The 13,035-nt window shown below is 50.5% G+C and overlaps 1 protein-coding gene across 1 annotated transcript; it reads left to right on the top strand.

The window, feature by feature from the left end:
• The first annotated feature begins 3,079 nt into the window (after positions 1-3,079).
• On the top strand, positions 3,080-10,915 carry CA14 (carbonic anhydrase 14). Its single transcript, XM_081218270.1, has 12 exons — positions 3,080-3,612; positions 5,087-5,148; positions 7,122-7,142; positions 8,107-8,286; positions 8,799-8,941; positions 9,168-9,263; positions 9,459-9,525; positions 9,723-9,880; positions 9,991-10,111; positions 10,331-10,351; positions 10,477-10,561; positions 10,684-10,915. Exons 2-12 carry the CDS (start codon positions 5,094-5,096, stop codon positions 10,745-10,747), a joined length of 1,011 nt encoding a protein of 336 aa, XP_081074396.1. The 5' UTR covers positions 3,080-3,612; positions 5,087-5,093; the 3' UTR covers positions 10,748-10,915.
• Positions 10,916-13,035: the final 2,120 nt, after the last annotated feature.

The raw sequence follows: 13,035 nt of genomic DNA, 5'->3' as shown, positions 1-13,035 counted from the left end.
TTTGGTGTCATCTCAGAGACAGTGAAGCATGGGTCTGCCTGCTGTGGAGTGCACTTTTTATGTTCTCATATATAACTATAGGCCCTGGTTATGCACCCATCCTGTGGAAAGGTTGTTGACATCAGCTAAAGAAAATCTCACTGCTAATTGTCCACCCCCCTTGGTTCACATAACACTTTGTTCTACCACTATTTAGAACTTCTCACTGTTGTATTCTAGTAATTGGGTAAGGTATCTGCATCCCCTAAAGAGATTGTGAAGTTCTTGAGGGCTGGGGTTATGTCATTAATTTTTTATTTCTAGGGCCTGCCATGTTGCCTAGCACCTAGAAGTACTCAATATATGTTTGTAAACTAGTGAAAGTATTGTTGCTAACCTTTGCAAAAGGGACTGCAAGAACAATTCCAGATGGCTGGAATCTCTACAAAGAATGGCAAATTCCTGGGAATTCCCTGGCAGTCCAGTGGTTAGGTCTTGGTGCTTTCACTGCCGTGGCCCAGGTTCAATCCCTCGCTGGGGAACTAAGATCAAGCCAGGCCGTGCGGCAAAAAGAAAAAAAAAAAAAGCAAACTCCTTACCACCTCTGCTCCTCCAATAGGTGTAGGGCACTGATTCTCGAGTGTGGGCCCTCAGACCAGCACCACCTAACAGGTCACCTGGGGACCTATTAGAAATGCAAACCTCTGGGCCGTTCTCACCTTCAGAGAAGGACCACATTCTGCCTATGGAATGTGTCTCTCTGCTTTCACTTTACTATGGCTCTCTCTTGAATTCTTTCCTGAGTGAAGCCAAGGACCCTCACTTGGCAGTCTGTCCCAGGAACTTGCCCAAGACCTGGGACATGACCATCCTCTTGTGCCCCATTTTCCTCCAACCTCTTTACAAAGCGTTATTAATAAATCTACTTTTTACCTATCAAAAAATGCAAATCTCTGGACATACCCCAAACCTACAGAATCAGAAACCTTGGGGCAGAGGCCCAGAAATCCGTATTTTAACAAGCTTTCCAGGTGATTCTGATGTACAATGACGTTTGAAAACCGAAAAGAGAAAGTTCAATGGCGCCTATATCCTTTTTCTGGTTTAGCTTAGCAGCTCTATGACTAGCCATGGGAGAATCCATAAATCCCTCAAAACTCAGTCTTTATAGGGTATAACAAGGGAGTTGAAAGGATGCCTGAGGACCCTCCTGGCCTAAAATTCTGTGAAAAGGCAGAAAGAAAGTAAATAAATATTCCAGTGACTAGACTCATTCATTCAATCAGCAAATATTTATGTACCAGGCAGTGTTCTGAGCATGGAATCAATGCATGACACAAAGTTACTCCTTTTTAATTAAAGTTGAAACATTTCAGACCACAAACTGTGACCTGTCTTCTGTCTACAAGATTCTCATACTGCATCTGTCATGTGATGTGAACTGGAAAACCGAGAAAATGATCCAGAGTTCTGACCAGCCCCTCCCCCAAATTACTTTGACTTTAATTCTTGAAAGCTTTTGTGTTTGCTTAAGGGCCTTCAGTACCAGTGTGTTAGAAGACAAGAGTGTGATAATAAATGTGATTATCAAAATAGACTATCTCTGGGTCTATGTTACTCAGGGCGCAAAGTTGCTTGCCCTTTTAGGGAACTGAATCCATCTAATTCTGTCTCCTCATCGATTCTCTCTTCTAGGCAATTAGTCACCACCTGTACTGTTTGAGCAAATTCCTGTGTTGACCATTCCTCTTTCCTTTTGATCTGCCTCCCTCCCCCACTGAACTCTCATATTCCCCACCACACAAACTCAGAGCACTTAGTGGGTTACTGCAAGGTGTTTTAGACTATTTACCATATTTAGTAAGTTTAAATATCCTTTTAAGAAAGGACCCTTTAAGGGACTTCCCTGGTGGCGCAGTGGTTAAGAATCAGCCTGCCAATGCAGGGGACATGAGTTCAAGCCCTGGTTCGGGAAGATCCCACATACCGCAGGGCAACTAAGTCCGTGCACCACAATTACTGAGCCTGCGCTCTAGAGCCCGTGAGCCACAACTGCTGAAGCCCTCAAGACACAACAACTGAGCCTGCGTGCCACAACTACTGAAGCCCACGTGCCTAGAGCCTGTGCTCTGCAACAAGCCACCGCAATGAGAAGCCCATGCACTTGAAGAGTAGCCCACATGCGGCTAGAGGAAGACCCAACGCAGCCAAAAATAAATAAATAAATAAATTTATTAAAAAGAAGAAAAAGGACCTCTTAAGAAAAAACAAACCCTTGGGACTTACCTGGTGGTCCAGTGCTTAAAACTCCACGCTCCCAATGCAGGGGGGCCAGGCTCGATCCCCGGTCAGGGAACTAGATCTCACATGCATGCCACAACAAAGATCCCACGTGCCGTGACTAAGACCCGGCACAGCCAAATAAATAAATAAATAAAACAAGGCAAGAAAAATCAAACCCAAAAGTCACCACACTTGGATACCTTTGACTCTCTGACTGGTTCACATGTCACTGCATTTGGAAGGACAGGAGATGGCGCCAGAAGGCAGCAGAACTTGGTTTTAGTAGGGTTTTAGCCAACCCCAGAGTGAGCAAAGGGCTAGAGAGGGAGAAGTAGGAATTAAAACAAAGGCGTCAGAGTTTGAGTAGCAACTGTGGGGGGCTTTACTTTTTTTTTTAACATGTAGGGGTCCTCCTGACACTACTCCAAATCAGCCTGGTGACAACAGAAATATCCACAGTAAAGCCAAAGGTAAAAATAAAGGCAACTCCAATAAAAATTTTAAAAAGTAAATAAATAAAGGCAAGTCCCTGGAGTTTGCCTCCTTTCCCCCTCTCTCCTAGATACCAGGGCCTTTGTCCCTTTGGGAAGCATGAGGGCCTGGAGGGGCTGCTCACTCAGAAGTGGGAAGGTGCTGATTTGGGGCTAAGACATCTTTGTGAAACATTATTCAGTTGTGTAGTCAAAATCCCAAAGCCCACCGGTAGTGAAACACTTCCCAGAAGGAATCACACGCAAAACATTTTGAACTGAAACTTTAAAAATTAAAAAATTCATAGACAACCAGGAGGTGGCGCCTGGTAAGACACATTACCTACCTTGGGAGGCTGCATCGCAGCCCCAGACACTCCAGGGGAACTCTGTCCGGGCAGAGGTCATTCTGTCCGGGCCTCTTCTTTCCTACCTTGCAAAAGATGTCTCTGCTTTCTTCCTTTTTTCTGTTCCTCTGTGTTAACTGTCCTGATTCCCAGGAAGTCTAATTTACACTTTAAGCCTTTTCTTCTTCTTAGATGGGATGAGTGGGGCTTTGGGGGGAACTTCAAAACATAAAACTTGTCTGTAAGGGAAAAGCAATTCAGAGGGTGATGAAAGAATTAAAAAGGAAATGACATCTACAAAATGGCTTTGCTTTGCAGATCAATCACAGTGGACAGAAAAGCATGGTAGGCTCCTGCTTCTGCAGGGGCTGATGATCTAGCATATGCATTATTCTGTTCACTTGGCTTTTATCCTGCACCCTTATTTCGCTTCCGCTCCCTTTGTTTTGGCTATTTATTGCTACTTGGCAGAAGCAAGGAGGGCAGAAGGAGCTCAAACGGGTGCATCCTTCTGGCTGTGACTCCGGTGAAGGGTATGGAGGAAAAAGAGGTTTCGAAGTCTGGCCTGAAGTTATCTTTGGGTTTCACATTCTGTAATGAGGGATTTAGGATGTACATTCCAATCGGGATTTCCAGTCCCGTGGGGGAACAAGCACCAGCCCACATTCCTGAGACTCAGCAGCCTCTATGCTCCACTTGCCCAGTTCTCTGGTGGCAGGTTTCACTCAGTCCCAAAAGTCCTGCCTCAGCCCTTTGTTGGGCAGGAGGGAAGACCCTGGGCCCCTCTTCCACTCCAACGGGATCACATGGTCTCTCTCTGCTCCCTCCCCTCTCTTTCCCTGGAGTCCGCTTTTTTTCTGATGGCGGTAGTGATTGTTTCTGAGGTCACCCCATCTCACCTCCTGTCCTGGCCACCGTGCCAGGGGTCAGTGTCCTCTTTGGTGACAAAAGCCGCCCTAGATCTGGGCTCCCTGGGGAGGGAGATGGCTGGGCCTGACAGTTGGAGCCGCTGTCTTTCCAGGGTGTTGCTGCAGCCCCGCCCCCCACTGGGCACACAAATGGGCTTTATTCAGCAAACAAAACCACCCCCCTCCCAGGCCACACAGGCACGTGGACCCAGCCTCACCGTGGGAAGCGGGTGGTGACAGGCGCAGGAGAAAGAGATTGCTCCAAACAAATTCTCTTTGCCTCACTTCTCTTCCTTACTTTCCACACCCCACGTTCTGGTCCTTGACTTCCTCCCCTCCACCCGCACCCTGAGTCTCCCAGCTCCCTCTCCTTTACCTCTCTCCTAACTCTGCACTCTTCTTATTCCAGGGCGCTCACATTCTGCAGGGCGTGGGGAACGGGTCCTCCCACCATCTGAGGAGAAGCCAGATGGGGAATAAGAACCCCTGAGGGAGCTGGATGGGACCCCAAAGGATCGGACCCCCAAACCCTCCATTCCTGCCCCCGCCCATTCCAGGGGACACCCTTCTCAACAGTGTCTGTGTAAATAGCAGAGGAAGGAAGAGCTCACCCCAGCTGGGCTCCTGAGCCAGGGCCAGGGTTCCTGCGAAACCCGCCGCCCTTCACTCTGAGCAAGGCCATCCTGCATGCTTAACCAGCTATTTAAGGAGCTGTTCGCCAGCGACCCAGACAGTCCCCACTCCCCACGTACACCCGTCCAGGGCCACCTTAAAAGAGGGAGGCAATTGTGCAGTAGCTGGCCGGCAAGTGGAGTGAAGACTGCAGAGGGAGATAAAAAAAGAGAGGGCAGAAAGAGAGGCAGAGAGAGATTTATCCTGGGGACCCAGAAACTCACGGTACCCCACTGAAAACTAAATCCCCTGGAAGCCCGAAGAGACACAAAGAAAGCAAGAGAAAAAGATAAATACACTCAACTCCAGGAAACTTCTATTCTCTCTCCCCCAGCCCTCCGCCTCTCTCTCTCCCCTCCTCTATTCCCCCCTCTCCCTGCCCTAGTCCTCTAGTCCCCAAACTCCCAGTACCTTGTGTTCCTTCCAGGGATACCATGTTGTTCTTCACCCTCCTGCTAGAGGTGATTTGGACCCTGGCTGCCAACGGGGGTAGGTACATCTGGATGTCTGTGTGTGTGTCTGTGTGTGCTGATGTACACATGTTGCCGTGCATGCTTAATGGAGGAGGAGGAGTGTAAGAGGAAGCCTAGGGCTAGAATAATAGGCTCAGGGATGCAGGGAAAAAGACAGGACTGGGGAGGAGACCACTTTCCTTCTTTTCCCTTTGCCATTCCAGCCTTGCTGTTTGTGGGGATGGGGGCAAACTAGCCTGGGTCAGGATGTGTACACACTGCGGGAGTCACTTTGCAGGCTACAAAGTCTCTCCGGAGCTCTTTCCCCTACTGCCCTGGTCCCAGGCAACCCTCCTGGTCTTCTTTATTTACAAACTCATCCAATTAGGGAGCCAAAGAGGCCTGGAGTGCAAGGATAGAGGACTGATGGGGTGGGGGTGATACTCCTGCATCCTGCCAAACTCACACCCTGATCCCTATGAACCTCATAGCCAAAGTCCCCTCTCGGTTCTATGGGGCGACTAATTTCCCGGTTTTTCCTGAAAGCTGTAGCAATAGCAGTCAACACTGTTGGGCCCTTTACAATTTACACAGGACTTTCAGGAACTCCCAGGAGAGGAGGAAGGGCTCTTGGGGGGAACAGGCCGAGGTGCTCCAGGAATGTCCCCAGAACCCCTACCCCTCATTTTTGTGATCCCTGTGCCTAGCACATAGCAGGTGTGTAATTAAAATTTGTTGGAAGAACAGGATGAGGGGGGTATCTAGAGTGCAGAAGGGGAACACAAAGAAGATGATGGGGAGGGGCACCCAGCCGAGGAGAGTTGTAAATTGCACCTGAGGAGAAAGGAACAAATTGGGAAAAAGGAGGAAGAGATGTAAAACTACTGTGTTGAGGATTTGGTGGGAGGGGAAGGGCAAGGCTCTCAGCCTGCCCAGAACCAGGGAATTCGAGTTGTTGAAGTGTCCCACCGAGCTGGTGAGTGAGAGGCTGCCTCCAGCCCTCCCTTGCGCTGCTTTTCAGAATTGTCTGAACGAAGGGATGGGCCAGCAGAAGAGGCCAGCAGAAGAGCCCAACGAGGAGATCAAGGATATCTTAGAAGTCTGAGGGATTTATTTAAGGGAATAAGAGAGAGAGAGAGAGAGACAGGGAGGAAGTTAGAATTTTTCTCCAAAGTTTCTAGCAATTTGAATAATGCAGAGACAACCTGCAGGAAGGCCTCCCTTTCCCCTTGAAGCAGTTTGGCCCTGGGTGAGGGCTGGACCAGCAAACCCCCGACCTTTTAGCTGGAGACAGGACTGCACGAGAGCCTGGCATGTGACCCAGCTGGCAGTGCTCTTTTCCACACACAACGCTTGACTTTCATCCTGTCCCTGCCAGCCTGGCGGCCTGTGCCCACCCACTACCCTCAACGTGGAGTGGACCCTGCCCGATTCCCACCTTCCCCAGCCATCTGGGAATCTAGGGAGCAGAGGTTCCTGGTGATGGAAAAGTTTCCTTTATTAGAGTTCCTGGGACCAGAGGAGGCGCTTAAATGTTAATTTACAGCTCAGTGCCTTCTTTCCTGCAATGCCTCCAAGCAAAGGAATAATGGCTCTCTCCCCTCAGCAGCACTGCCCGCCCACGCTGAACTTCTTGCCCCTCTCTTTGTTCCAGTCCCTCTCCTCCAAACCCTACACCGTCACCTCAGCCCCATCTTCTAAGGGTTAGATTGGCTTGGCAGAGGCTGTAGAAAAGTGAGGGTTGGGTATTTTGCACATTTGGATCCAGGTTAATTTTAGTCTCCTGGCTTTATCTCTTTTCATTTCTCCTCCCCCTTTACTCAGCAAGCACAAACACAGCCTGGCTGGTGATTTTAAATAGGCCCCCCCCTCGACCTTTCCACCAAGGTGTCCAGTTTCAGGGCTTCCTTTGGGAAGTGCTAGAGCAGAGGGAGGAGAAAGGGGGGCGGGGTGGAGGAGGGCCCTGCCCCAGGCTGCGCTGGCTGTAACTCAAATTACTCTGCCTTGCAGGTCAACACTGGACATATGACGGTGAGAGCAGAACCCAAGGCCTACCGACACCCCTTCCCCACTGGGACCTCTTCACCTGGCCGGAAGACTTAGCCACGTGGGTGGGGAGGTTTCCTCCAGCTTCTCACCCTAGCTCCTTCCTTCCCCGACTCCCCATGCCCCAGCTTTCACATATATGATTCCTAGACCCTGTTCTAACAATCAAATCCCACACCCCCTGATTCAGCAGAAAAGCCAGTTATGTCCTCAGTCAATCTGTGCGGGAGTGAGGGAGCTGGAGTGGAAAGGAAACTGGGTGGGGAAAGGCGCCATAAGCTTAGCTGCCAATTCTCCTCCTGGCTCTCTTTCTATCCTGATGGATCCTACCCCCACCTGAATCTGGAATTGGGACAGAGCTTGAGGTCAGGGGTGAGGAAGAGGTCGGCAGGACAGTTTGTGACCCTGGCAGAGGTGGAACCTGATTCCTTTGCGTTTCTGATTAATAACTTAAACCGAATTCCAGAGTCAATGCAAGGTCCAGTGCAAAAGCAAGAAGTGAATGATGGAAAGTCAGCAGATCTGAATCTTAAGGCCACCTGATAGGGGGGTCCCTAGGAGACCCTACCTCTCTAGGACCATTTCATTTCCCCAGTTTTCCTGCTCCTACTCAAATCCCACCTTTCTGGGTATGCGGGCTTTCTATCCATCCCCTCTTCCTCTCATTTAGCTTTCTTGTCTTCCAACAAGAGGACAAGTAAGTAAAAGCAACTGCTCCCCATGCATCAGGAGAGCTGGGGAATCATCACTGCCTCTGCGCAGGTGAAGGGACTGCAGCAGCAAGTCCAGCAGGGGCTCCTTGCTCACCCAGCCCCGCACAACTGGGGGCTTCATCTGGGGTGGAGAGAAGTGCATTTCTGCCTCCACACGGGTATAGCTTGGTGAAGGGTTGCTGAAGGGTGATTAGGGGCTGGAGGACAGGACATATGTCTGTGGTAACCCCCACCAGGTCCACATGGTCAAGACCACTGGCCAGCCTCTTACCCTGAGTGTGGAAGCAATGCCCAGTCCCCCATCAACATTCAGACAGACAGTGTGACTTTTGACCCTGAGTTGCTACCTCTGCAGCCCCATGGATATGAACAGCCTGGCACCGAGCCTTTGGACCTGCACAATAATGGCCACACAGGTAAAAAGACCAGGCCTCCAAGGAGATATAAGCTCCAGTTCCAACCTTAGGAGTCAGAAGTGAAGAAGCATTCTCCTAACTTCTAAATTCTCAGAAGGTTTCATCTATAAATTTGGAGACATGAGAATGGGGATCAGGCTCCTGTAGCCAAAGGTGGGAACTGAAGGTGTATGATCAAGCTTTATGGGTGGGTTAGCATCATAGCATTGACTTGATCTTTACTTGAAAAGCAGCGGCTAGGACTTCCAGCCAGTGGTCCAGGGGTTAAAACTCCGAGCTCCCACTGCAAGGGGGCACGGGTTTGATCCCTGGTCGGGGAACTAAGATCCCACATGCCGCACACAGGGCACGGCCAAAAAGAAGAAAGAAAAGCAGTGGCCTATGGGAAGAAGTGGGTGCTGTGCAGGGAGACAGAAAAGGCTGGCCAAATCTCCCCAAAGTGGTGGCGACCCAGGGGTGGGAACGTATCCACATTCGTCCACCAACCCTAACTCGCTCTCTTTCCCTCACAGTGCAACTCTCTCTGCCCCCTACCCTGTATCTGGAAGGACTTGCCGGAAAATACGTAGCTGCCCAGCTCCACCTGCACTGGGGTCAGAAAGGATCCCCGGGGGGGTCAGAGCACCAGATCAATGGCGAAGCCACAGCTGCAGAGGTACCAGGGAGCAAAGCCTGGATTAGGACACAGTGGTAGGCACTGTCGGTGCCAGGGGAAAGGAAGGATCTGGAAACTGGGAAAAGTCATACTTGGGGGAAAAGGGCAAGCTTTGTGGGACAGATTTAGGGCATGCTAGAGGTGGTGGTGGTGGCTAGGATAAAAGCTTTTGGGAGGGGGTAGTGGAGAAACATTAAATGATTCAATTCCCTCTCCCCTCCCTCAGCTCCACATCGTACATTATGATTCTGATTCCTATGAAAGCTTAAGTGAGGCTGCTCAGAGGCCTCAGGGCCTGGCTGTCTTGGGCATCCTCATTGAGGTCAGTGGCCCCCAATCCCTCCTTGGTCTCTCTCCACTTTCTCTGCATCCCTCAGTCCTATTTTTCCCATGTCTGTTGCTGGTCGCCCTCCCAAGACAAGTCAGCAACCCATTCTGACTATTTATCCTATACACAGATGTCTTACTCCAAACATGGACTCATCCCAAACTCTCTCACCCTTTCCTCCCCATACAGGTGGGGGAGACAAAGAATCCAGCTTATGAACACATTCTGAGTCACTTGCATGAAATCAGACATAAAGGTGAGCCCTAAAAATCGATCGTAAGACAAAGTAACAGTAATTAGGCTTCAGGGAAATTTCTCAGAAAGGCCTGAGAGGCCTGGAACAAGGCAGTGAGTTGGGGCCGGAGGTGGGTAGGGTGTTCGCTTCTAGGGGCCCTGTCTAGGTAAGCGAGGGTGCACTGAGAGGGAGATGAGTCCTAGTCTGTTCTTGCCCAGATCAGAAGACCTCGGTGCCTCCCTTCAACCTGAGAGAGTTGTTCCCCCCACTGCTGGCACAGTTCTTCCGTTACAATGGCTCGCTCACCACACCGCCCTGCTACCAGAGTGTGCTCTGGACAGTCTTCAGTCGAAGGGCCCAGATTTCAATGGGACAGGTGAGTGGTGGAGAGGTGAGACAGCAAAGACATAGCTGTAACCTCAAACGCTTTCCCACACCCGAGAGCGAGTGCCACTTGTCCCTTAATCCCACTATTCTCCTTCTCAGCTGGAAAATCTTCAAGAGACACTGTTCTCCACGGAAGAGGAGCCCTCTAAGCTCCTGGTACAGAACTATCGAGCCCCCCAGCCTCTCAATCAGCGAACGGTCTCTGCTTCATTCATCCAAGGTAACTGTACAGGGCTCGGAAAAGGAGACGGGAAACTGGGGGACTCAATGGCAGGAACTAGGGAACCCCTGGGAAGGAAAAGAAGGCTAACAGGGGAAGGGATTTCCAGGACTTGCTTGGACTGGGAACCACGCCCCAACCCCGAGTACTGGCACAGTGTGCTACTCCCAACTGGGGTGGGGATCTAGTCTCACTGACCCAAGTTTTCTTCCCTTACAGTGGGATCCTTGTATACCACAGGTAAGACAGGCCTACCCATGTATCGAGGGGTGGAGTGCAGGGTAGGGTTCTCCTCAGTGAGTTAGGGAAAAGCTCAATATCTATGTTAGTCTTAGGCTGGCACCTTCCATCTTTATCTCTCCCAGGTGAAATGCTGAGTCTGGGAGTGGGAATCCTGGTTGGCTGTCTCTGCCTTCTGCTGGCTGTTTATTTCATTGCTAGAAAGATTCGGTGAGGTCCTATTCTCCATTCCTCCAGTCCTTTCTTTGGCATTGAAAAGCATTCGCCTACTCCACCTCTAATCTGTTTCACCTAGGACATTAGCCATTTCCACGAACCATTCTCCCTTTCAGGAAGAAGAGACTAGGAAACCGGAAAAGTGTGGTCTTCACCTCAGCACGAGCCACCGAGGCATAGACTCCTTCCTGGTCACCACAGGTGCCTTCCCCTCGCCTATCAGGGAGCTTCTAAAGTGGGGTGCAGGGGACTGGCCAGAAAATACTGTAGGAGTAGGCTGACATCCCTCCTTCCTCCAGACAGCCCCTACACAGAGGTATGGACAGGCTCTCTTTCAAGGAAGAACAACAGAACCTTCAGCCTCTCAAAACATGTAGATAAGGACAGCCCTATGTTGACAATGCAGAGGGTAAACTGTGCTTAGTTGTAGGGGAAGCTGGGGATGTGCCCCAAAGTCCCCCACCCCCTCATCTTTATATCCCTGTCCCTAGATATGGTACAAGATCTCCCCTTAGGAAAAAGGGTTGCTGCTGTTATGTTTTTTTCCCTCAATATATTAGGAAATTAAATTTGCCGACCCCGCCTCTGGCCTTACTTTGGGGGCTCTTGAGAATGGGACAGTTCCTTAATGCCTCAGATGGCAGAGGTGGGCAAAGGGTACGGAAAAGGAAGAATGGGTGAGTAACTCCTTTTACCCCAATCCTGGAGAAGGGGAGATCCACTGCTGGAAAATGCTTAACCCAGAGCTTCTGACATGTTAGACCCCCAGCCCAGATTTCTGCCCTTGTATCGAAGCTATGCTTGGAGGGAACCAGAGGTTGCCAGGTTAGGAGGGAGGTTGGAAAAGAGACATGAGAGGGCAGAAACCTCAATCAACATGTTATCCCCTCCTTTTAAAGCCAAGTTCCCCCACAATTATAAAGTCCTTTTTATTGGTCAAAATCACAATCACCTTGATTAAAAGGATGGGATACGCCATCCTCAGCAGAAAATGATACAGTTTATAGAAAACCTCCCCGCCCCCCCACACCCCCTAATTAAAAACTAGAAAAAAATCTGCCCTCCTTCCCTGCGATGTCACGGTAGGCTGACTCCCCCAGTGGCACTGCAGCTCTGGAGTGGGCCAGCTCCCCGCAGCACCCTCCAGTTCACCTTGGGGAGAGGAGGGATGCTGGTGGTCAAGGAGGTTGAAACATTAGTTCCAGTAATACCAGTTCCCAAACATGCACTTCCTTCCTTTCCCCCAAAGCCTGGGACCAAGGGGAAAGCTGGACAGATATACGCCCAGCCATAAGGAGCAATTTGAGGAGGGAAAATATAGTCCAAGGAGGTTAGGAGAAGAATTAACACATACTTCTTCCCTCCTCCCGTTTCAAAAAAAAAAAAAAGGCAATTTGGGGGTCTTTATCACACCAGAAATGGTTCCCCTCAGACCTGAGAAAAAGACTAAGATATCCAGTCTAGGGAGGGGGTACTGGGAAACTCAGAGCTCGTCTACCCTTGAGCCTCCAATTGACTTCATCTCCACAGCAATGGCTAAACTAGGTCCCTTTTCTTGGCAACCTGCACTGTCCAGAACAGGAGATGGAGAAATACAGGGCGAGGAGATCAGGAGGGCACCCCAGGCCCAGGGGTCCCCCCCAAGGTTCCCTCAGTCCTCGGGTGGGATGCGCAGGGCAGAATACACCATCACCCGACTGTCCTCCTGCCGTCGGCCTGCAGAGGGGAATGGGGGTGAGTCTTGGGCAGGGTGAGAGCAGAGCACTGACACATGGGGAGTCCTGGACAACAGGGGGGGGTCCCCAGATGGTGGGGATAAGTGCAGATTCAAACCCACCAGTCACTGACTGGCTGAACCCAGACTGCTCCTGGTAAAGCCTAGAGACTAAAGGTCATGAGTGGACAAAGCAAAACCCTGAAGGTGGTGGAATAGACCGACGAGGAGACAGAGAATGGTGGGCAATGGACCCGGGCTAGGGCTGGGCTCAGTCACGGGCAGTGGGCAGGCAGGTGGGATCTGTCAGGCGATCAGTCCAGGTAGTCAGTCCTTACACGAGAGACTGCGCTGGATACTTCGGAAGGACCCTCCAGCTGTGATGAAGGCCCAGAGCCCCATGGAAACAGTGACTGCATAGATGGGCAGCAGGCTGGCCTCGTACCAGGGGTTCAGGAATGTCTGGGGATGGGGGAAAGAGTAGAAAAGAGGTTAGATTCTTCCTCTAATCCCCATATTCTCTTTGTGCCTTTGACCCAAATCTCCCCCAGATATCTCACTCGAATCTCCCAGTCCTTCAGAACACCAATACCTTGCGGTTAAGGGCATTTGTGATTTTTCAGCCCCCTCAGAGGTTTCTGCCACTCCTGCTCACCTCAGGCCATCTGCATTAGTTTGACTAATCCATTCAAACTCCTCCCTAGAGCATCCCCAGAGCAGGTTATACAATTGATGCTGAGGTGAGAGACGTCTA

Source organism: Mesoplodon bidens, assembly GCF_964165515.1.
Source record: "Mesoplodon bidens genome assembly, chromosome: 2".
Classification (NCBI taxonomy): Eukaryota; Metazoa; Chordata; class Mammalia; order Artiodactyla; family Ziphiidae; genus Mesoplodon; species Mesoplodon bidens.
This window is presented reverse-complemented; position numbering and strand designations above follow the sequence as displayed.

What these genes read in the sequence shown, in the direction of transcription:
- CA14 (XM_081218270.1), top strand. Translation starts at nt 5,094, where the DNA reads ATGTTGTTCTTCACCCTCCTGCTAGAGGTGATTTGGACCCTGGCTGCC. An exon ending in GCGAAGCCACAGCTGCAGAG is followed by an intron (nt 8,942 to 9,167) that starts GTACCAGGGAGC and finishes CCCCTCCCTCAG; the next exon opens with CTCCACATCGTACATTATGA. An exon ending in TCTTGGGCATCCTCATTGAG is followed by an intron (nt 9,264 to 9,458) that starts GTCAGTGGCCCC and finishes CTCCCCATACAG; the next exon opens with GTGGGGGAGACAAAGAATCC.